The following is a 23258-nucleotide window of genomic DNA, read 5'->3' as shown; positions in this document are numbered from 1 at the left end:
CCATATGATGTTAATTATATATATTTGACGAAGCTGGTGCTGATTCTGCATTTACCATTTGATGATGTCACTATGACTGCAGTACATTAGGACTTTGCTTTTATAAAACAGGTATGCCTCTTCATACTTAAAGTGCACAAATATGTATATTTGTCAGTAATACTTTTCATTATGGTCTATTTATTCTTTTTAAGTTGTAGACAATCTATGAGTGTATCTACGTTTTTCCCATTTTTTGCTGCAGATCTGATGATGGTCATTATAGATTGAAACCAGTAATCAGTTAACAAAAAGTTTGTGACCATAGATGTCAATTAAAGGAAACTTATTGTATATATGGGTCACTGTTTTATATGCAACTATGTCACAGCTTGTGAGGCATAATTTTCTATATTTGATGGATTCAGACTTGATTCCTTATATATTTTTGTCTGTTAGTTGCCCTTCATAATTCAGTACAGTTTTTAATTTTGACACAGAGGATTAAGGCGACAGAAGAGGGACAGGAACCATAAATAATTTTTCTGTTTTTGTAAAGCTGCACTCAGGATATCACTAGCAACTACTTGATAGGAAAGAATTCTGAAATTTAATATGGTGCTTCGACTTCATCATACATAATGGGAAGGAAAATAAAATATAACAGAGTGCAGTCTGTTCTTGAGTCATCATTTGACTTCATCCCAGAACAAAAACTTTTTCAATACATAAATGACTTTTGCCAATTGCAAGGTGGATCTCCCTAGAGCACAGAAAGATGCTCAGTGAGATGGTTCTTTGAGAAGAGAGTTCACAGTTTACCAAAAAAGTATCAGTATGATCCTGCCATATATCTTACCTGCAAAGTAACTACAAGAGATCAATCACAAAATGTTTTCAGTCAAAACATACGCACCTCTAAAAATGGTAATATTTTATGCTGTTGTGACAGAAACTAAAAAGTCATTCACCTTGAGTTCCAAAGACAAAATTTTCCTGCCCTTTTTCATACCAAGTCAAACGATCTAAATATGCATAAAATTATTAGCATTGAACTAGTAGTGTATTTTTTCTGTTCAAATATATTTCTGTATAAAATTTAAATTTAAGTACCTCAATATGTAATTTACAAACTTGTTCAATTTCATATTCGTTACAATTTCGTCTTTTTTTTCTTTCGTAGTTGCCTAATCTCACTTACAAGTTGTCTTTCACAAATACTGATGACTGATTCCATATAAAAATCTTGGTCTGCCCTTCAGCAATTGACTGATCTATAACTGGCTGTAAGGACCTTCAGAATAATGTCACGTGCTATGTTACAAAGGTTTTGAAAAATAAGTCTTGTTTCTTTTCACATACGAAGTTCTGATGATACATCAGTATACATATACAGGGTGTTACAAAAAGGTATGGCCAAACTTTCAGGAAACATTCCTCACACACAAAGAAAGAAAATATGTTATGTGGACATGTGTCTGGAAACGATTAGAGCTCATTTTATTACTTCTCTTCAAATCACATTAATCATGGAATGGAAACACACAGCAACAGAACGTACCAGCATGACTTCAAACACTTTGTTACAGGAAATGTTTAAAATGTCCTCCGTTAGTGAGAATACATGCATCCACCCTCCATCGCATGGAATCCCTGATGCGCTGATGGAGCGCTGGAGAATATCGTATTGTATCAAAGCCATCCACAATATGAGCACGAAGACTCTCTACATTTGGTACCAGGGTTGCATAGACAAGAGCTTTCAAATGCCCCCACAAATGAAAGTCAAGAGGGTTGAGGTCAGGAGAGCGTGGAAGCCATGGAATTGGTGTGCCTCTACCAATCCATCAGTCACCGAATGTGTTGTTGAGAAGTGTACGAACACTTCGACTAAAATGTGCAGGAGCTCCATCATGCATGAACCACATGTTGTGTCGTACTTGTAAAGGCACATGTTCTAGTAGCACAGGTACAGTATCCCATATGAAATCATGATAACGTGCTCCATTGAGCATACGTGGAAGAACGTGGAGCCCAATCAAGACATCACCAACAATGCCTGCCCAAACGTTCACAGAAAATCTGTGTTGATGACGTCATTGCACAATTGCGTGCGCATTCTCGTCAGCCCACACATGTTGACTGTGAAAACTTACAATTTGATCATGTTGGAATGAAGCCTTATCCGTAAAGAGAACATTTGCACTGAAATGAGGATTGACAAATTGTTGGATGAGCCATTCACAGAAGTGTATCCGTGGAGACCAATCAGCTGTTGATAGTGCCTGCACACGCTGTACATGGTACGGAAACAACTGGTTCTCCCGTAGCATTCTCCATACAGTGACGTGGTCAACGTTACCTTGTACAGTAGCAACTTCTCTGACGCTGACATTAGGGTTATCGTCAACTGCACGAAGAATTGCCTCGTCCATTGCAGATGTCCTCATCGTTCTAGGTCTTCTCCAGTCACGAGTCATAGGCTGGAATGTTCTGTGCTCCCTAAGACGCCGATGAATTGCTTCGAACATCTTCCTGTCGGGACACCTTTCTTCTGGAAATCTGTCTCGATACAAATGTACCGCGCCATGGCTATTGCCGCGTGATAATCCATACATCAAATGGGCATCTGCCAACTCCGCATTTGTAAACATTGCACTGACTGCAAAACAACGTTCATGATGAACACTAACCTGTTGATGCTACGTACTGATGTGCTTGATGCTAGTACTATAGAGCAATGAGTCGCAAGTCAACACAGGCACCGAAGTCAACATTACCTTCCTTCAACTGGGCCAACTGGCGGTGAATCGAGGAAGTACAGTACATACTGACGAAACTAAAATGAGCTCTAACATGGAATGTAAGCAGTTCCGGACGTATGTCCACATAACATCTTTTCTTTATTTGTGTGTGAAGAATGTTTCCTGAAAGTTTGGACGTATATATATATATATATATATATATATATATATATATACCACTGTTACTGATACAAAGATTCTAATTTTAGTACGCAATTTCTCAATTCCAGTGTCAGAAGTCATGATCTTTCCAAATAAATCTTCACTTCCCACACAGCTAGTATGGAACCTCGTGCATAGTTGATACACACCACCTCAAATTCTAAATGAATTAATTTTGTTTTGACAGATGTTAAGTTAATGCTAGTTATTTCATGCTGGAAATGCCCACATAAGTATATATTATTTTCTGCAAATGAAATGAACACAACGACGCTGCATTTGCTACAACTACAAGCTTCTCTGGGAAGTTAAAGATAGTTCAGTGGTCTTCATTGCATCATAAACAAGTTTCATAATCCACACTTCCATTCAGCACGCTCTTGCCTCTATACCTGGTTCGTATACATTGGTTCACTCACATCACCCAAATAAATGCGATTCTAAGTCCTACCACCTCCCCAACCCTGTCATTTGCCTTGGGCTCCATTACATATAGATATGATTGCAGGCTGTGTACAATCCATACATTCCACATTATTAGATAAAAAAAGGGAGATAAACGACTAAATATAAACGACTTTCATTGAACTATTCTCAAAGGCGAATGAGTTTGCCTGTTTCTAATTTGTAATACCATTTCACTTCGATCGTGCTGTCGATAAATTTCTCAGGAACGAGGAGTTGCATGAAACTGAAATTTATACAAAGGTATTTGGTCCATTTACAGTGTAATGCATGTAAGCGTCTTATGTAAGTCAATACAATCAAAAGATATGGCCATTTATGACACATATTTTGATAGAGTATAAACCCAGTAATTCAGTATCTTCAGGACCTTTACAGAGCCCGACTACCGAAATTGTTGAACTTGCGGATGTCACCTAAAAATGGCAGTGTTTAGAGGGTGAGATGCAAGGTAAAATAATGAGTGAGCGGGTTTTTATTGTTTATTGTATATTCCCTGCTTCCCTTAAAGTGATAAAAAAAAATGTGTAGCACTGCATAAAACAACATCTTAAAGAACAAATGAAAAAACTTTATTGCTTACATGCTGCAATGTATTCTAAGATTCTGGTTGGTTTAATTGGGGGAGAGGACCAAATAGCGACGTCATTGGTCCCTTTAAGATTTATGTTCAGTTCAGAACAGTAGAGCATTATATTGTAGCACAGTACTGTGTATTTTTTGTGTCTCAAGCATACAGTATTTCTGTATTTTGTTCACTAGAAACAAGACCTAATGCCGTTTTGTTTTTGTATCCGATTTTTCTTCAAAAACTCGTCACATATAGTACATAAATTCATAAGTTCTGCAGCATTGTTCGATTTACTGCATTCAGCAAATCTTATAAATCATTCCTTGTAGGCTGATGTGTTGAGTTTGTTGCATCAACCCCTTCTTCTTGATCAGATTCGATATCCAGTGGTTCAAGTTCTTGTTGTGGTTCCTGTCACACTTTCTGCTATCAGTTCATCTGACATATCTTCGGCTACAGCATATTTATTGACAATGTCTGTCCAGTCCAAAACTTCATCTCACTACAAATTACTTACTTTATTTTGAATAACATCTAACAGTTTAACAACAGCATCATTTTCGATTGGAGTAGTAGAGTCTGTTTCTTCTTCATAGGTTTTTAGCCAGAGTTTTTGCCAAGACTTCCAAAGGGTAGCAGATGATTCCAAACATAGTATCGTTAATATAAATTTATTTTTGAAAATCCACCACTGAACAGTCTGAGTAGATCAGCTCTTGAAGAAAAAAAGCTCTGTAAAACATTTTAAGTTTTGAATTACTCTCTCCTCCATCGGCTTAATCAGGGAAATAACATTGCTGGTAGATAAGTTGGGAATAGATTCCCTGAGCTCAGTTCAGAGACTGAAGGGTGGGCTGTACAGTTACCTGCCAATGTGGAACTACAACAACGCGAAAGTAGGCAAATTTGATCAACATTGTAGATCTGACTTGCAATTGAGTTATGATTTTCAACCAAATTTCAAAAAGTTTCTAAAAATTCTTGAGCTGCATTTTGAACTACTTATCGTAACTCCCCACCTATAAGCTTCCGAATTTCATGACAAGTTTTGAATTGGTATAGCTAACTGTAAGAAAATACATATTCCGTTTCTGGTAACCCAAAATCATTACAGAAATGTTTACCTTTTTCTATAATCAAAGTTCCAGGAACAGATGTTCCTTCAGATATTTTGGCACAGAAACACTTGCATAAAATGTCATCCAATTTATCTATTTTGGGCTTTTTTAATGTCTTTTACTGCAACCTTTCTGTGAGGCAAGCTTTTAATGTTCATCCTTACTTTTTTATAACATAAATTGTTGAAAAATCAACTTTACATTCTCCCATGACCTTGTTTCTAATCTCAACTTCCTCAGTCCAATTAATGATGTCAAATTTTATTTTTATCGTCAGTGTAACATTTTCACATTCACTCCCACTCCGTCTTAAGAGATGCCAACAACAATACACAGTGCTATTGCAATTGCAATAGAGAAATGCACTAATCGTGATTAAATTTTAAAACATCATTTTTAATTTCTGTAGATAATTGGTGCACAACACAAGCTGTCTGACAAGTGACTGAAATAATTGTTGGCACTACACAACTAGAAATTGTTGATCACCACCGATTGTGACAGAATTCCGCCAAATGCATCCAAATATTCAGTATGTATAAAGTGATGCCAGATTACTGAACGTGCCAGACTGTCGGATTCTGGGTTTTGTTGTACCCAAAAATTCACTCATCAAAACCTATAGAGTATTTCCCATTGTCCAAGAGTCATGAAATTTGACAACATACAAGTAAAGGAAAAATTCGAAAATTGATAATTTATAATTATATCAAACGTAAAGAATTGGTTATTTCTTATCTGTCTGTCTGTCCATTTGTCCATCCATTAAGACCCCTTTTCCTAGGATTGGATCGATGTATCAAGCTGAAATCTATGTCAAATACTAAGGCCCCTTGGCAGTGTAGAAACGGGAAGATTCTAAGTCAATTCAGTCAAAAGATATGGCCGTTTATGTCACAGTTTTTGATAAACACAAATTCGCTCATTGAAACGTAGAGTGTACTTCCTGTCGATCTGGAATCAAGATATTTGGCAAGAAGTAAATTTTCACAGTCCAAGTAAAAGAAAAAATCAGAAAATTGTTAATTAGTAATTATATCACACAAAACAAATATTTCTTGTATTATTTGTTATCCAGCTTCAAACCTAAAAGTAAAACATTCTCGAAAGTCTTGGAACTAGTGGGATCAACATCTTGTGATTATCAGTGTCGTCAACAGGAAAAAGATCGTCGAGATTCTCGATACCTGTGATTAATGAACTATCTATGTGCATAATTTTTAGTTTTAGTTAGGTAAGTTTTAGTGTGAGTCCTTATGCTGATGGTTCAAAGTTGATAACACCAATCATGAGGGCATAATCATTCAAATAAATTGTGTTTAGGAGAAAGACTGTCGAAAAATACATGAGAATCTCAGTACACACTATTGTAAGGTTGCACTGATTAATACTTTAAGTAATAATTTACTTGGGAGAAATAGTGTACTCATCACCTACTCTTTGACTATACTTACTTGTTTTGTATGTAAAACTGAGTTACATGTTTGCCTGGGTATATCTTTGAAGGTTAGTATGAAGAGAATAATATGACTTGAGACATCTGACATATTGTATTGTATTGTATGTTAACCAGGGACCTAGAAATAATGGAGAGGCTCCGTCCCCACTGCAGCTGCAGTGATCCACAACCTCATGACCACTACCACAGCCCTATTCACCCCTCCGCCACCCCACACCAAACACAGGGTTATTGTGCGGTTCGGCCCCCGATTAACCCCCCAGGGAATGTCTCACACCAGACGAGTATAAACCTTATGTTTGCGTGGTAGAGTAATGGTGGTGTACACATATGTGGAGAATTTGTTTACGCAGCAATCGCCGAGATAGTGTAAGTGAGGCAGAATAAGGGGAAGCAACCCATATTCGCCAAGGCAGATGGAAAACCGCCTAAAAACCATCCACAGACTGGCTGGTTCACCGAATCTCGACACAAATCCGTCGGGAGGATTCGTATCAGGGACCAGGCGCTCCTTCCTGCCCGGAAAGCCATGCCTTAGATCGCATGGAAACCAGGCAAGCCATCTGACATAAGTTGTGTAGGAGAAAGGAAAGACAAACTAATGGTTTTCTGCACTAAGAAATTCAGGTAATATGCTGAAATAAGCTCTTAGACTTGGTGAATGAAGACTCTGACCATTTCATCAACAAGCATTTTAAAATCAGAATCTTGTATAGTGACATGCTCTTCAAGACTGTCTAAAAAGTAATGTAGGGAAAAAGTTTTGATTCCTATTTAGTAAGTAGTGTTTTACAACCAAGAGTTCACTTGTAATCACTGTAAAATTGAAGAAGATGACAGCACAGACACAGTTTTTTGGTCATACATCTATGCAGTGTGCATGAATGTTTATATAGAAGCATCTACTGTACTTGTGGTGCTCATGCAAAAGACTCTTGCTGAATGATCAAAAGAAACTTAGAAGTACCAAGAATGTAAAACATAAACAAATCAATATGGAGAAAAGAATTTCACTGAAAAACAAATTGTGTCGTACGGAAATAATGGAACAGTAGAAATCAAAAAATTTTGAGTTTTTTGTGAATAGTGACACAAAGCAATAACGTACTTCATAAAACTCCAGTTTCTGAATTTGTACTTTCAGTTCTCGCTCAACTTCATGTAGTCTTTGTATTTTGTTTTCCAAGTGCTTTATATCTCGTTCATATTGAAGAGAAATACTTTCAGCACTTTTAATCTTGTTGTCTGATCTTTTTCTTTTTTCTTCATTTTCCTGGAATAAAACTAGTGACATTAGCTGCATTATTTGATTTTCTTCCACAATGTTAAGGAGAAAAAGTATTTGTTCAAAATTGCTTCAGATTTTTGTATTACACTTTTCTCTAAGCTAGTAAAATTGGATTTCAGCTACAATATTTCACATAAAACTATTGTTTGCAGTTCTAGAATATTTTATATCTGGTGACATATCAGGAATCCTGATAATGATACATTTTTTCTATGCAGTTTATTGCACCACCTAATCTTTAGAACATAGAAAGTTATTTAATTCGTTTCTGGAACAATTGTTCATGAACTACATACACAATGAACTGTTGGGCACCAATTTCAACAAAGCTATTTGCAACAGATTCATACTATAGCACATTATACAACTATAGCAAATCTGTTTTCATATAACAATGTGTATTTGACTGTGGAAATGTTTTATTGTGTACAAATTTACATCGAAAAATTGTCTTCAAAAATCATATTTCAAGGCTTTTTTCAAATGTGATTTTCTATACCTAACTGTATTTTCGATGGAAGAAAATTTTGAGTACTATCCATCCATGTTTCACTTTATTCATTTTTGTGTCTTCCGAATAGCCTGTAACACAGGGCAGAAACTCACTTAAAGTTGAAGGATCTTCTATTTTCATTAAAGTGGGAACTAAAAAGTAAACTAAATTTTATCAGCATTGTTCAAAATCATTCCATATGAAATCTGTAATGCTATATCCCACATCTACAATGGTGTTTGTACTGGAAACAATAACGAGAACATGTCTCACATATTTTTAAATCACTGAAGATATACTATGTTGAATGTGTAGTTTTCTGATCTGCAGATGAATAAAGCCAGTCAAAGGCAGAAGATTTTTGCTAGTAGTTGATGAAAGGTGCAGCTAATCAAATGCCTCACTTTTCATTGCATTTATATGGCTAGATGCATGATGCCTGAGGATCTTATTTTAGTTTCATTCACAGAGATAACCTAAATTATCATATTATCAATTTTGTTGTTCAAGGATTATGGTGCACAATATGGTACCTACCTGACTACATCAGCAGTGACACTAAGCCAAATTGAATAAAGTTTTCTGTGAGCAACATAAAATTAATTACAATCTGTAAATACAGAGAAATTCAACCCATAATCACATCTTAACTTTTGTTCTCAAAATTTAATATGTATCAAAATAATAACAATAGGTGTAGCCTATAGTTAATTATTTTTCTAGCTGATCTTTGAAATTAAGATCACAAATGATACTACAATGTGGAATATTACCATGCTGTAGAGGGTTTAACCTAATAAAACAACACTAACCAAAATAATTTCTGAATAATTTTGACAGACGGTACATTATTGTTAAGTCATACATGAGAAACTGCTATAACAAGAATTTAGTTCAACATAATGTTAAAGAAGCATCTTCAGCCGCTATGTATATAGCAATGAGTAATATATAGGCTTATAATGTTACGCCAAAAAATAACCTCAATTATCGCCATTGGTGGACAATTTTTCTCTGACTCAACCTAAGCTTTATGGCTTGATTGGTGTTATAGTTTTTTATGTTTTGTAACATCCCCTTATTTTATCTTAACTTTGTCTTAGCTGAAAACAAACTGATTTTCTGATATACTAAGTCCAGTGCCTGTGGAGAGTTAATCTTGAACAAATATTTGAAATGGGCAAATGGAAACATGGTTTAATGTATAGCTATGTTTGTGTGCATATGTATGATATTCGGATTTCCCATTTTTATTGAGGAAATGGAAAATAAAATGCAGACTTCACAGTACCACAGAGATCACTTGGTATTTTTTGTTATTATAAATACACTGATCCAGTATTAAGTAAACTACTATGTATCCATTTGTCACCAAAAATTTGATCCCATCAGCTCTCATGGAAAGTGTAAGTTGTGTTTTGGCTCATTAATTTATTATACTGATACAAGTCTTTTGGCCTTTCATAAAGATATTTCTGGAATTTTTTTCTGCAACATGATTAATCTTGAAATACATAATAATTCACAACTGGTGTCAAGGGAGGAATAAGAGATTAATTGATGGTTCATCATTAATTCTAGTAATAATTGAGGACAATATACCTCTATCAGAGTGTTAAAATGGACAAGAGCCTCCTTCAGCTGCAATGATTTTGAATTCAGTTCTTTCCACTGTTTCTCCAAATCGTCCTTCTTCCGTTCAGATACAGATTTCCCTTCTCTTTGTTGTCGCAGCACATATCTCAGATCACGCTCTAATTCCACAAGTCTCATTGTCGGCGTTGAACGCGCTGCGTCCCATTCTGGCAGCTTCCTTTCAGATTAAAAAAAATAAAAATGTCAAATGAGCAGTACAGATATTTAAAAAAACAATCAAAGTTCACAGTAGTGCAGTCTCACTTGATACGTGACTCGTTGAATTTAGAAATAAAGTATTCTGACACATCCGCTTCGGGCAAAAGATTCGAGTACAGATGTGCTTCTTCTCTTGTTTTCAACCGGCGATTACTGGAAGCCTGAAAGACATGGATTATTTTTGCATTGCAACGAGAGACAGTAAACTGCAATAAAAAGTTGTTTCCTTGTACATACCATAATATGTCATAAGTCTAGCTAATATAAGCGGTACCCTTTTTGCGCAGGTGAATGCACAGTAGCAAATTCGTTGTTGACGGAGTAGTACTGTCAGTTTCCATGACATCAACGATTGCTACAGTGTTACCGAGATAAACTATTTTCTTCGTTAGCTCGCATGCACTGGCGTGTAATAATACGCTAAAGTTGTGATGCAGTAGAAGAAAATTGCTACATAGCTATATTTTGCGTCACATCGATCACTGGTTGTTGTTACACTTGCATCATCTATGATAACAATTTTGCGCCAGTGACCACGTGTATGTGTAAGGGAGCGGGATGGTGTGTGAATGGATGTGATTGTTGTTTGTGGGAATAGTGTCCGTAAATTCGTAATGGGTGACGATGGCTTAATTTCATCTGTACTTAATTTTGCTTCTAGTAGTCAGTTTTTATGTGGCATTGCCTTTGGACTTTTTGCTGCATATAAATTTCGACGCTATTTTACGAAGCCAGACAGACACGTAGAAGTGGAAAGTGAAAATGTGAGTTTATTTTATTTGACGTCTGAAGTCTTACATGCCACGAAAGAAATAATTCAGTAATACAATTCAGTGCTTGTATAGTTTCAATGTACAATAAATCTTTAGAGTATACCGGTAATAAATATACAAGTAGGCCTATGTTTTTTTCACACTTTGTTTAATAGACAAGAATATCTGTCTCAAGGATTAGGTTTCTCTCCACACACACACACACACACACACACCTACAGTTGTGGGGACCGCTTTCATAATTAGCAAAGCGTATTTCTTGTGACCTTATTGCTTATTTTGATTTCAGTGTGTTCTCGATGTTGCTAATGTCTCCTGTACATTCATGTTTTTTCAAAGGAATGCTTGTTTCTTTGAAAACTGACCTCGAAAAGATTATTATGAGAAATAATTTTTCGTTTGAAGAGTGATCTGTTCTAGAAGACCTCTACCATTAATCATTAGAACCTTTCTTGACGTTTGTTTCTTGTCTACATATGTTCCGTTTTGTATTACTATAGCGTATGTTTCAGAAAGTTAAAAAAGTTTAGGGTTTCATACGATTATATAATTGAAACAGTAAGACTTTCGTGGTTTCTGTATAAGTTCCCTTAGAAAGTAGGCTCCTGTTCCATAGCTCTCTTATTTATTCTACGACTTTATTTAGAGTATTTCTTTATTTAGAAAAAAAAATCTAGGGTTTGGCATAGTTCAACTTTGACACCAAATTGCCAACTTGTTATTGAAGATATGATTTTGAAATTTCTCATGTTTAAAGTTTGACTTTAAAACAATCTACATTTTGTTTTTGAAAAAAAGAAATGTGGTCAATTAATTGTTTTCAAAATTTTGTGTTGTGCCCCATGGTCTGGGGCAAGTGTAACCCCGCATTGTGCATTGTAAGAGAGACTTGGGGTAATTGACCTAATTACCCAATTTTTACTGAATTTTAGGATTTTTAAATTACTAAAATATTTTAAATTTTACTCAAGATATGAACTTTTTTGCAGACGCCAATTTGTATATTATGAAATACACAGAAAATGTTAACTAAACTAAAAAATGTTAGCATAAACCATAAAACACTGAAACAGAATGCTTCGTAGATGGTTTATTTTTGTTTTAGGCCAGTAATTGATTAGTTTAAATTCTACAAAAGTAATATTTTTCTTTAGTAGGCAATTTAACAAAAACAATAAAATAGCTAGTATCAAGAGAAAAGAAAAATTCACTTTATAAGTTAACTTTTTATTATTTTTCATGGTGATTGAACTAAAGTTGTTGGGAGTTTGTGTTTAACGCTAAACTGCCCTAATTCAACTTATTATATTCACACTTAGGCCCTAACTATTATTTAGTCAGTGAATGTTGTATGAATCAAATGTAACACCAAATGTTAGGTCTCCCTGCGACTCAAAGTAGGCTCAGGCAGCACTTAAATGACATCAGAGGATGGAATTTCCGTCTCATCTCTTCTATCAGGCCAGTAGAATGTGGTTCCATGCTTTCTTATTTTTGCATCTGAGGAAAATCACTTCTGGATCTCCTAAATCACTAATTTTGGTAATTTAGCCAATAAAATGAACTTTCTTACATTTTGTTGCAAAAGCTACCAGAACATAGTTTCCAAGTGTAATTCTATCTTTGGCTTCAAAAATGTTTGCCTCTTTATCTTCTTCACAGTTTATCATTTCTTTCCTGATATTGTCCAGTGTTCTGGTCCCGTTTTCTTCATCACTACTTATTATACATAGGCCTCCTTCAGTTTCACTTTCTTCACTTGTTGATTCAACTTCAGTCTTTTTTTCTTGTTACCCACATGAGCAACCAGGGATTTCTTTCCACAACATTCCGAGATGCCATTTCGAATAAAGTAACAGCACTTTGCTTGGAAGATTTACTTTTCATTACCAAGCCCTTTTTTATGTCGATAATGCTTTTTCGTTTTGCTTTCTCATTGTTATTCTTGTTTCCTTTAAAATCTTTTTCTTTATAGATGGCATCTTGAAAAGTGATAACTTCAGCTCCTGGTGCAATCCTTTTCTTCTTTGTTTTACCAGTGGGACTACACTGCCGGACTGTGTCATATTTTATAAAAGGAAACGTGGTTTAAAAATATAGTAGACTTAAATAAAATATATCTCACACAAACTCAGTAGGCCTACAAATCCAGCACATCAAGTATTCTGGTATCCATATGTACAGGAAGACCAGTTTAGTTGATCTAGTGTATAGGAAAAACAAGGTTACGGCTTAAATAAATAAATCTGTTCCGGTAAGTTTGTTTGGGACAAGTGTAACCCCTACTGGTTACACTTGCCCCACATGGGAAAAAGTTGGGGTTAGTGTAACTATGCCTGGCTTATCAAGAGCATTATCAGTAGAATAAAATGAATCTCATATTTGAAATTGTCAAGCAAAAGTTAGTTTGTAACCAAACAATTGTGCAGTTATCTTTAAAACTGCAAAAATGACAGACCACCAAATTCTGAGCATGTGACTCACTTGAAGAGTGAAAATATAGATGTCAATTAAAGTCCAAAAATTAATTACCAATTTATGTCAGATTTGACAACTTATGGTGAAATATAACAAAGAAAGGAGTAAATTAATATGTGTGATAGATCCGAGGTAAAAATACAGCTTCTTTAAGGCACCATAAGCCGTGGTTACACTAACCCCATGGTTACACTTACCCCACTTCACCCTATATTGTTTGTGAGAACTAAGACCAAATCGAGATGTCTTCAGAGGTTCTCATAAAAATGGAATAGGAATTTGACATTGATCATTTTGCTTCGGCAGAACTGGAGGAATGTTCTAGCACTCACTTTCTCTCTCTCTCTCTCTCTCTCTCTCTCTCTCTCTCTCTCTCTCTCTCTCTCTCTCTCTCACGAGCACCGCCACCATCGCCCCCCCCCCCCTCCTCTCGGAAGAAAAGAGTAACTGAGAGAGCTCAAGCTCTTGTGATAAACTGACACTGAGGAGTTATAGGGTAAATAAAGAGGATCAAAGCTTGAAGAAAGTAGAACTGAAATATTATTGGTGAATTACCATAGCCCGTCGTTGAAGGGGGAAATTGTCGGAGAGTATGTAGGGATTGTTAATCGCCTGTGCTATTTATTGTGTTGCAGAGTGTTAGACTAACTAAGCACAATACTTTAGTTATTACACACTGCACTGCAATGACAAACAGGAGAAAACTAACTGCATAAATGACCTCAAAATTGAAAATAGTAAGTAGGAAATACAGCATTTCAGTGATCAGTGGTCAGGGACACTACTACATGGAAACAGGAGGTAGCATTGACTTAGCATGTATTTATCATGAATCTATTGCCCAGTGCAAAATCCCAACTGAGTGGTAAAAAGTGTACGTGACTGTACAAGACAGGTAAAAAGAACTGACTCTGTTGCTGCAAAATATTTTTTGGTGAAGTCGCGTAAATCTTAATACTCCTTTGTGAAGGCAGTGAATTAAAATAGTAAAACCCACAAAGGAAAAACTAGAAGTGATAATTTTTATGTTAAGATATTGAGAACAGAGTATGGAAAAAAAATTGTTGTGGAATGAAGACATGCAAGAAACTGATATGATAACATGACACTTGACTTGCAGAGCTTCTGCGTTTGGTTTTTTTTGCTGTTAATGATCAAGGTTTGTTTGCTATTAGAACTGTAACACTTGATTTTGTGAATCACATACAGTTTTATTTGTAGAAAATTCATTCAGTATTCACTGGAATCATAAATTCTTACAGAAGTTGCATAAAGATCACTGCTTCATCCTGGATGTCTCAAATTGATAAGCTGTAGTGTTTGCTACTGCATGCCAAACTCTCAACAAAACTGACCCTGGGCTACGCTACAGGTCAGTGTGTCATTGCCTACATTCCAGAAATAAAATCCGTCACATACAACCAAAATATTGTCTTTGTTTATTCTCTTACTCTGTTTGTGCACATATGACATCACGTCACGCCACAATAATACAAGATGAAGCCAAGATCGAGTATCAGTTGATTCGTCAAAGCTGTTACCAAGTGAGATGGTTCAGTGGTTACAACACTGCACTTCCATTGAAGAAAAGCCAAGTTTGAATGTGTGTTCCAGTATTGAAGGCCTCTGACGTAGCTTCCATTACTCGCCAGTCTCACCAAGTGCAAAGTCCCAAGTGACTCTTTTCATGTAAGAAGGATAAAAGAAAGGACCTGCAAATTACAGGTCAGTACCCTTAGGATGGGTTTTCTGCAGAATTCTTGAACGTATTCTAGGTTTGAATACAATAAATTTCCTTGAGAAGGAAAAGCTCTCCAAAAATCATCTCAGATTTAGAAGGCATCTCTTGTGCGAAACTCAACTTGCTCTTTTCTTACATGATATCCTACGAACCGTGCATGAAGGGCAACAGACAGATACTATATTCTGAGGTTTCTGAAAAGTGTTTGAGACAATACCCAAATGCAGACTGTTAACGAAGGTATGAGTATACAGTTCCCCAAGCATGTGGCTCAAGGACTTCTTAAGTAATAGAACCCAGTATGTCATCCAGGAAAGCAAGTGTTCAGTAGAGATAAATGTATCATTAGGAATGCCTCAAAACAGTGTAAGAGGACTGCTCTTATTTTCTATACACATAAATGACCTGTTGGCTGTGTGCTGATAATACTGTGATGTACTGGAAGGTGTCATCATTTAGTGGCTGAAGGAGAATACAACATGACTCAGACAAAACTTCTGATTGGTGCAGTTCGTGGCAGTGTGCTCCAAATGTAGAAATAATGTTTAAATACAACATTAGTAGTGTACTGCTTAATATAGTCACATTGATTAAATGTGTAGGTAATATTGCAAAGCAGTATGAAATGAACACACAAGGATGGTGGTAGTGAAGGCAAATGGCCGACTTTGGATTATTGGGAGAATTACGTGTGGTCCACATGTAAAAAAGACAATGTAAAGAACACTGGTGTAATCCATTCTTGAGTACTGCTTGAGTGTGTGGGATCATCACCAGGTTGGGCTGCTACATTTGTTACCAGTAGACTTGATCAATGTATATTACAGAGATGTTTCATGAACTCAGGTGGGATGCCCTGGAGGAAAGAGGATGTTCTTTTTGTGAACACATTAATAAAGAGTCATGGAGCTTGAGTTCTAAGCTGATTGCAGAAAAAATCTACAGCCACCAACTTATAATTTACAGGAAAGGAAATTACCAGTATTAGTATAAGATATCCCCACAAAGCATCAATGGTGGCTAGATATCCAGCATTTGGTTTCAATAAATGATTCAAAGTAATGCTAGGAGAGTACCTTTGAAAAGAACATGGCTCATGTCTTTCCCCGTTTTAACCACACTGAGCCAGTTGGTGTATCTGGGGCTTGTAATGTATTGAGCATTAGACTGTCATGGGAGATTACTGCCCACTTGAAAAAAAGTTTTGGAAAATTTTGTTCATTGCTAGATGGTCTAAAGCGCCGCTACTAACCGAAACCTTGGCTGGGAAAAGTATATAGTAGTAAGAAAGATTTCTTAGAGATTGTTTGCATTTACAAAAGATCGGTGAAGAAAAATTACAACTTTTAAAGTGTTCCTGGCAGGCAAACTTGCTGAATCTATTTTGTGAAACATGATTTCAGTCATGCTGGATTTACTTATAACAATGAGCAAACCACAAAAACCAGAATGTAAATGCTTTAGCAGTAAAGGCAACCACTCATCAAATAGTAGAAGCATTAAATCGTTGACAAGAACACACAAAAGAGAAAGAAAACTACTAGTCTTCAGGATAAATCCTTTGTCCGGCTAGAGTACGAATACACAGACTCAGGACCAAGATGTCCTTTGCTCATTCCTACACAACCTAACCACCATCTCTCCCATCTGCTTCACCTGGTCCTCCTCAACCCACCATGTCGCCTTTGTGGATGATAACCTCCACCTCTCGAATGGTTCCTTCTTGCCTCTGTTCATATTAAGCCAATTAACATCAATGATACTTGCATTTTGACAGCTGTCACCTCTCCCACACCAAAAAATCCTGGCTAAAGTGTAGATTGGGGCCAGCGGCAGTCACGGTGTTGCTTATCTACTGTTCACAGGTTGGCATCACATCAGTTTCACGTAGCTAGTGAGTTGATTCTTTGACACAGAGATCAGAACAGAGGCAGCATATTTCTGGTTTCAAAACTGAAAATATTATAATGTTTTCTGTTTCTCAGTGTATTAATAAGTTTTGAGAGAAATATTTTGTGATTGTGGGAGGGAGTGCTGTTAAGTGTTTAATTGCACACAGTGTCATCGTCCAGTAGTGCACTTCTCAATGAGTAATTGCAAACACACAAAAATGTATTAAATGTGACAGCGTACTTATTATCTAAGTCAGTGATATGTATGGATGGAATCTGGAAGTGCAGCAAATGCTGCCATTTTGAAAAAGGGGACCAGTGTTTTTTTAATTCAGTCGTGGGGGAAGGTAGGTTGAACAGTGTTTATTAATAAGAGTTGCAGGTGTGATGTATTAATAAACATTGCTCCACATACCTTCTCCCTACCTTCTCCCATGATTTAATTAAAAAACATTTATCAACTTACTCAGTGTGTTCACACAAATTGATTGTGTAGCAATACAAAGCAGAGAAATATTTCACTGTTTAGTCGAATATATCACAGGTTGCGACACTGTCCTTGGTTTTGCAGGTACTAGCACAATTAAATGGCTGCAACTCAAACAAGCAGCAAGTAAACTTATAATCATCGTCTACAGCAATGTTTCACTCTTTCTTTGGAATGTATTACTTTGAGAAACACATCATTTTTTGCTGCTTTCTCATTGTCTGCGTAGCACAAACAACTGCCACACATACTTTTGTCCCCATCATACCTTACGGCAAGTGCTGAAAACATTCCTGCACGAAATATCTAGGTACACCAATGGCCATATTTGAAACTTTTGCCAAGATCCCTCCCATACAGCCTGGCCATCCATGGATCCCATATCTGCCATGGAAAAAATTGTCTTGCCCAGTATGCTGGAGATCTCACGAGGGCCTTCACAGACAAACATTACATCCCATATTACAACCCCCTTCTCCCAGGCCCAAAAGCTAATCTGCAAACAGATCTCCCATTCCATACTCTCATGCACCCTTAATCCTCCCACCACCCCCAAGAATCAAAGGCGCACCCTGCCCCTCCCCTCTCCCATTACCCAGTGTCAGCTTGGACTGCAGCAAATAAACAATATCCTTTGCCAGGCCTTTGATTATATATCACATGCTCAGAAATGAGGGACATCATAAGCTAAATCATTCCCACCCCTTCTAAAGGGATATTCCATTGCCCATCCAACATATGTAACATCTTGATCCATCCCTACGCCACTCCCCACACCTTACCATACTGGTAATATATTTGTGGCAGACCTAGTGCGAGAAATACGCAATTCGCCCACCCAGTACTTCCTACTCCAGCCCTGTCACGGGCTTATCCTATACAATCAGAGGCAGGGCTCCCAGTGAAAGCAGCCATGTCATATTATTATATCAGCTCTGCTGGATTTGTTGCACAGTTTTTATATGGACGTGACCACCAACCAATTGCGAGATTATCTGGAATCTTTTTCTACAACACTAGTATTTGCCAGTTTCTCTGTTAACAAAGTGAGGCAACTGGTGGTTTTTTTAAGCATGGGGCACAGTATGCAGCTACCAGCTGCTGGCATAGCTTCTTTATCTAAGCACACAATGAGTAGAGATAGTGAAACTTTCTATTGTGACCAAAATTTTTCCTGGCCCTGGCTGAAAATGGCTTCCAACATAAGTGTGCCGCAATGGGTTGTATTATTTGCCAATTTCAGAGAGATGTAGCAAATGTTTGATAAGCAGAGTAGATGCAGCAGCCTAAGTTCTCACAGATGCTGCCTTTACTGAATTGATCCCATAAATCCAACACTGACATTTCACCGTCAGATAGGCTGATTGTGTGCACCTTGTTTGTTTTGGAGAATGAACTGAGCATATGACTTCATTTCATTTTGTATCTAAGGTTGACTTTACCAACAAATCTATTTTGTCATCTTCCAGCCGTTTGAAACCAATCAAAGCTGTTTTTAGCTGCTCATGAATGAGAACCAAATTACTCTACGCTGTAAACGGCCTTTCCCTTATAACAAATATACTAGTGGAAAATGCAAGAACTACTACTCCAAAATATGTAAGGGAAACCACCGTATGTACAAAGGCCACTGGTTGAGGTTAGGAAAGATGGCAAATCAAAGCATAGTATTGTAGATGGCGCAAAAAATGCTGAGCTCTTAAATATTAAATTGCAGTTGTAAACTAACCAACACAGTTTTAATGTGCCAGAAAGTTTCAGTCAAATATTTGATGACAAAGGTTTTAAATTTAAACTTAATTGTCACTTGTTTACTAGCAGTAATTTCAGCTGTCCTAGTAGGATCCAGACGTTGTATTTGCAGTGAGAACAACTCCTTTTTCCAGTATGTTGAAAGTCTTACCAAGGCCTTTGTGGACCGGTACTATCCCTGGACCAATCCACTAACAGATTTCCTGTGCCATTTCACCACACACCCCCAATCTTCCCCCCATCCGCCAAGTCAGCAACAAAAGAGTGCCCCGTTCGTCACCCCATACTGCCCCTGACTGGAACAACTGAACCACATCCTTCATCAGGGCTTTAATTACCCATCATCATGCTCTGAAATGAGGGACATTCAGCACAAATCTTTGCATCTCCTACAGTGGTGTTCCATCGCCCACCCAACCTCCACATCACCCTAGTCCATCCCTATTGCCACTCCCAATCCCAACCCATTGCCACATGGGTCATATTCCTGTGGAAGACCCAGGTGCAACACCTGCCCAATCTGCCCACCCACCAGCATTTCCTGTTCTGGCCTTGTCACAGGCTTATCTCAATGCCATCAAAGACCAGACCACCTGTTAACCATTGCACTGCTTTTTGTACTGGTATGACTATAGCCAACTGACCCCCAATATGAATGGCCACTTTCAAACAGTGGCCAAGAGCAAAGTAGACCACCCTGGCTCCTTCACAACCTGATCTTCCTCTCCATCAGCTTTTCTGAACTGCACAAATGGGAGCTATCCTTACAACTCATTCTCTGCTCCCGAAATTATCCTGGCATCAACTTGTGGTAAACTAATGTCCCCACACCCTTCACCCAACTGTTTCCACCCCTTCTATCCTGCCACCTCCTCTGTTTTCACACCTTGCTCTCAACCCTCATTTTGTGCCGCCTTCTGCCAGTGCACCCTTCTGTCCTTTCCCTTTTTCTGCTCCCCTCTCTTTTCTCTCCATACACAACCTCCTGAGTCTGTGCCTGGCAGTCTCATCAGGGCACCATCCAAGTCCGCATGCCCTGCCAGACGGCACTCTTATCTCCCCTGACCTGTACCCCTCTATCCCTCCTCCTTTTCTGCTGCACTCCCAGGTTGCTGCTCATGTGATATTTGCTTTCTGGTCGGAGCTGCCATTGGTAGCAGCGGTGTGTGTGTGTGTGTGTGTGTGTGTGTGTGTGTGTGTGTGTGTGTGTGTGTGTGTGTGTCGTCTTTGCAGAAAAAGGTTTTGGCTGAAAACTATAATTTGTAACATTTTTTCATTGTGCCTGTCTGCAGCTCATCAGGTTGTCTTTGCAGTGAGTAGTGATCTGTCCTTTCCGTAATACTACTTATATTCCAGCTGGGAGTTTCCATTGTTCAAAAGGGAACTTTGATATAGATTTGATGGCTGTTAGGGGGCATGACAATACTTTTGCTACAGTTGTTACCAACTTTGGTGCCCTTGAGCCAATAGTGAATTGAGAGAGGCACAACCTGAAGGAAAAGGAGAACATAGGCTTTCCATCAAATGTTATCCACCAGTACAGCCAAGGTGTGGGAGGTGTGGATTTACATGACTGTGTCATTACAAACTATAGAATGAGAATTAGAGGCAAGGAATGGTGATGGCCATTATCCTCCAAAGGTGCTGCAGTGATGTTGTTAGTGACTGGAAATTGTACCAACTTTTACAAAATTTTATGAGTGATGCCATCAACTTTGTTCAGTTTTTTCCATGCAGTCAACAGTATTGTACAGTTTAAGCAAATACAAGCAAATGAGTGAAATAAAAACAATTATTTTTTACCTGGAAATTCCCAGTGTTGCCGTAGCGCAAGAGCATGTATGGTACAATTGATGACACAGGCTGGTGATTTTTAATATTCATGTTATTTCAGTTATTTTAAAAGGAAATTGATAACAAAGTACTATTTTTTTTGTGTTAAATCATTCATTACCTCTTGTTAAAAATGTATGTTACACCAATTTTCACTTTGAAAGTATAACTGAGTATCAGCGTACTAATACTCTTATGTGTATTTCAGCTGTACAGTGATTATGGTGGTGATATCAAAATGGTTATTGTGGTACGCAGTGACTTAAAGATGGGCAAAGGGAAGATTGCAGCACAGGTAAATTATTCTTGTGTTTACTTGTACTTTTGTCTGGAGTTGACTCTTATCGGAGCTTCCTGATAGTGTCATGTATTGACTGTCCACATATTATGATGCAGTCTTTGGCCAAGGATTGTCAGTGGGTCAGAAAAAATATTTGTCAGCCAGAACCAGTTTACCATTGAAGATTTACTTGCAATAAACTTTATTGTTAATTACAAATTCTGTTTATTTTTTATGATAAGTCAAAATCCTTAACAGTTAGTGGAATTTGATGTTATTAGAAAATAAATTACTTCAAGTTATGCCTGTATTTAAATAACAAAGCAAGCTGATGTATGTTGTCTTTGAAAATGAAAAGTTCAAATTTAATTGTCATTACTACAAGTGTCTGTAGTATGCTTAATGCTAGTATTGATACTTCAAGAAACAGTGTTGTGTTTGTATTATTTGTGTCTGTGTAAATATTTACTTGTCAGTTGTCAGGGGAAATGTTCATTTAGATGTTTGCAAGGTAATTAATTTAAATTCCTAGTTACTGTTTATGGACAGTTGTATCTATTCAGCTTTAGCTTCACCTTATATTAAGTGTAGATTTTTGCAGAATGACAACATGTGATACTTACTTGCTTTGTATTTAAAGTATCAAATGATTATAATGAATGTGTAAGCTTTGCTGCAAATAGGACCTCGAAGTCTATCTATTAATTACATGTTCCCAGTTACACTTAAAAATACCAAAACTGTGTTTAACTGTTATTGATAACTCTTAACTTTGCCTTTTTCCCCCACAGTGTGCCCATGCAGCAGTGAAAGCTTTCAGAATTGCCGAGGAGCTGTGCCCATCATTACTGCTAACATGGCTGGAGAATGGTGAGCCTAAAGTTGTCGTACGGACTGAAAGTGAAAACGATCTCTTGGCATTGAGGAAAGCTGCACAGGAAGTGGGACTTATTGCTGCTCTCATACAGGATGCCGGAAGGACGCAGATCGCTCCAGGTTCGCGCACTGTGTTGGGCGTTGGACCCGGACCAAGCGAACTCATTGACCAAGTGACAGGGCATTTGAAGCTTTGTTGATGGCTCCTTACGGAACTTATGACTGTGCAGTTTTTGCATTATTGCACTTCTGATGACAAGGACTGCTTAAAGCATCAGTGTTGCCTCTGTGCTGTTGTACTCAAAATACAGTATTATTTGTAACATTAAACCTTCATTATATTGAAAATGTGTTATGATGTTGGAGGCAGGTATTTTCTGATAGATTGTAATACACAGATGATCTTCACACTGTACCAGTCATAAAATGGAGTGCCTTCATCTTAGCTTTCTTAACACCAAATATAAAAAATAATTTAAAAAATGTGACTTGTCATTGAAAGCACTGATTGCTGACACCAGAAGATAAATGAATGGGTGTGGTGCTATTCCACAAATGGGTGTCATGAAGACACGTAATTTAGACAAAAATAAGCAAAAAGAACAAAGGAGAGTGGAGAGTGAAGTATTTGTCACAGAAGAGGAGCATTTTTTTACCTGCAAATCTGAAGGACTTAAAGGAATATGTCTGCCAAACAATATTTAGTAACGTAGTTGGAGCTTAAGCGTTCATAACTTAAACTTATCAGGATATTCGTAAACACAGGTAAACAAGAGCAGGATTTATATTATGAGAGTAAGGAGAATGTTGTTCCAAACTTTACTGCTGTAGATGGATGTACTCAGGGTTTATACACATTGGGACAACCAATAAATCCAGAAAAAATGTCAATTTTTTCATCTGGGAAAAACCAGGGAATTTTTTGTTGTAGTTTTCAGTTAATTTTTTTGTAA

General features: G+C 37.2%; 2 protein-coding genes across 2 annotated transcripts in view; one reads left to right on the top strand and one right to left on the bottom strand.

The window, feature by feature from the left end:
* Positions 1-10506, bottom strand: part of LOC126284233 (coiled-coil domain-containing protein 42) — a 43068-nt gene extending 32562 nt beyond the window's left edge. The window contains exons 1-4 of the mRNA XM_049983011.1: positions 10431-10506; positions 10239-10354; positions 9942-10152; positions 7667-7831 (exon numbers count right to left, since the gene is read on the bottom strand). Coding sequence (XP_049838968.1) covers positions 7667-7831; positions 9942-10152; positions 10239-10354; positions 10431-10433 — 495 coding nt within the window. The 5' untranslated portion in view covers positions 10434-10506. The remainder of the gene's footprint in view (positions 1-7666; positions 7832-9941; positions 10153-10238; positions 10355-10430) is intronic.
* Positions 10507-10642: 136 nt separating this feature from the next.
* Positions 10643-22653, top strand: LOC126284234 (peptidyl-tRNA hydrolase 2, mitochondrial-like). The gene is made up of 3 exons (XM_049983012.1): positions 10643-10957; positions 21358-21444; positions 22221-22653. The coding sequence occupies exons 1-3, from the start codon at positions 10763-10765 to the stop codon at positions 22503-22505; spliced, it is 567 nt and encodes a 188-aa protein (XP_049838969.1). The 5' UTR covers positions 10643-10762; the 3' UTR covers positions 22506-22653.
* The last annotated feature ends 605 nt before the right edge of the window (positions 22654-23258 follow it).

The sequence above is a fragment of the Schistocerca gregaria genome, chromosome 8 (genome assembly GCF_023897955.1).
Source record: "Schistocerca gregaria isolate iqSchGreg1 chromosome 8, iqSchGreg1.2, whole genome shotgun sequence".
In the NCBI taxonomy this organism is placed as follows: Eukaryota; Metazoa; Arthropoda; class Insecta; order Orthoptera; family Acrididae; genus Schistocerca; species Schistocerca gregaria.
This window is presented reverse-complemented; position numbering and strand designations above follow the sequence as displayed.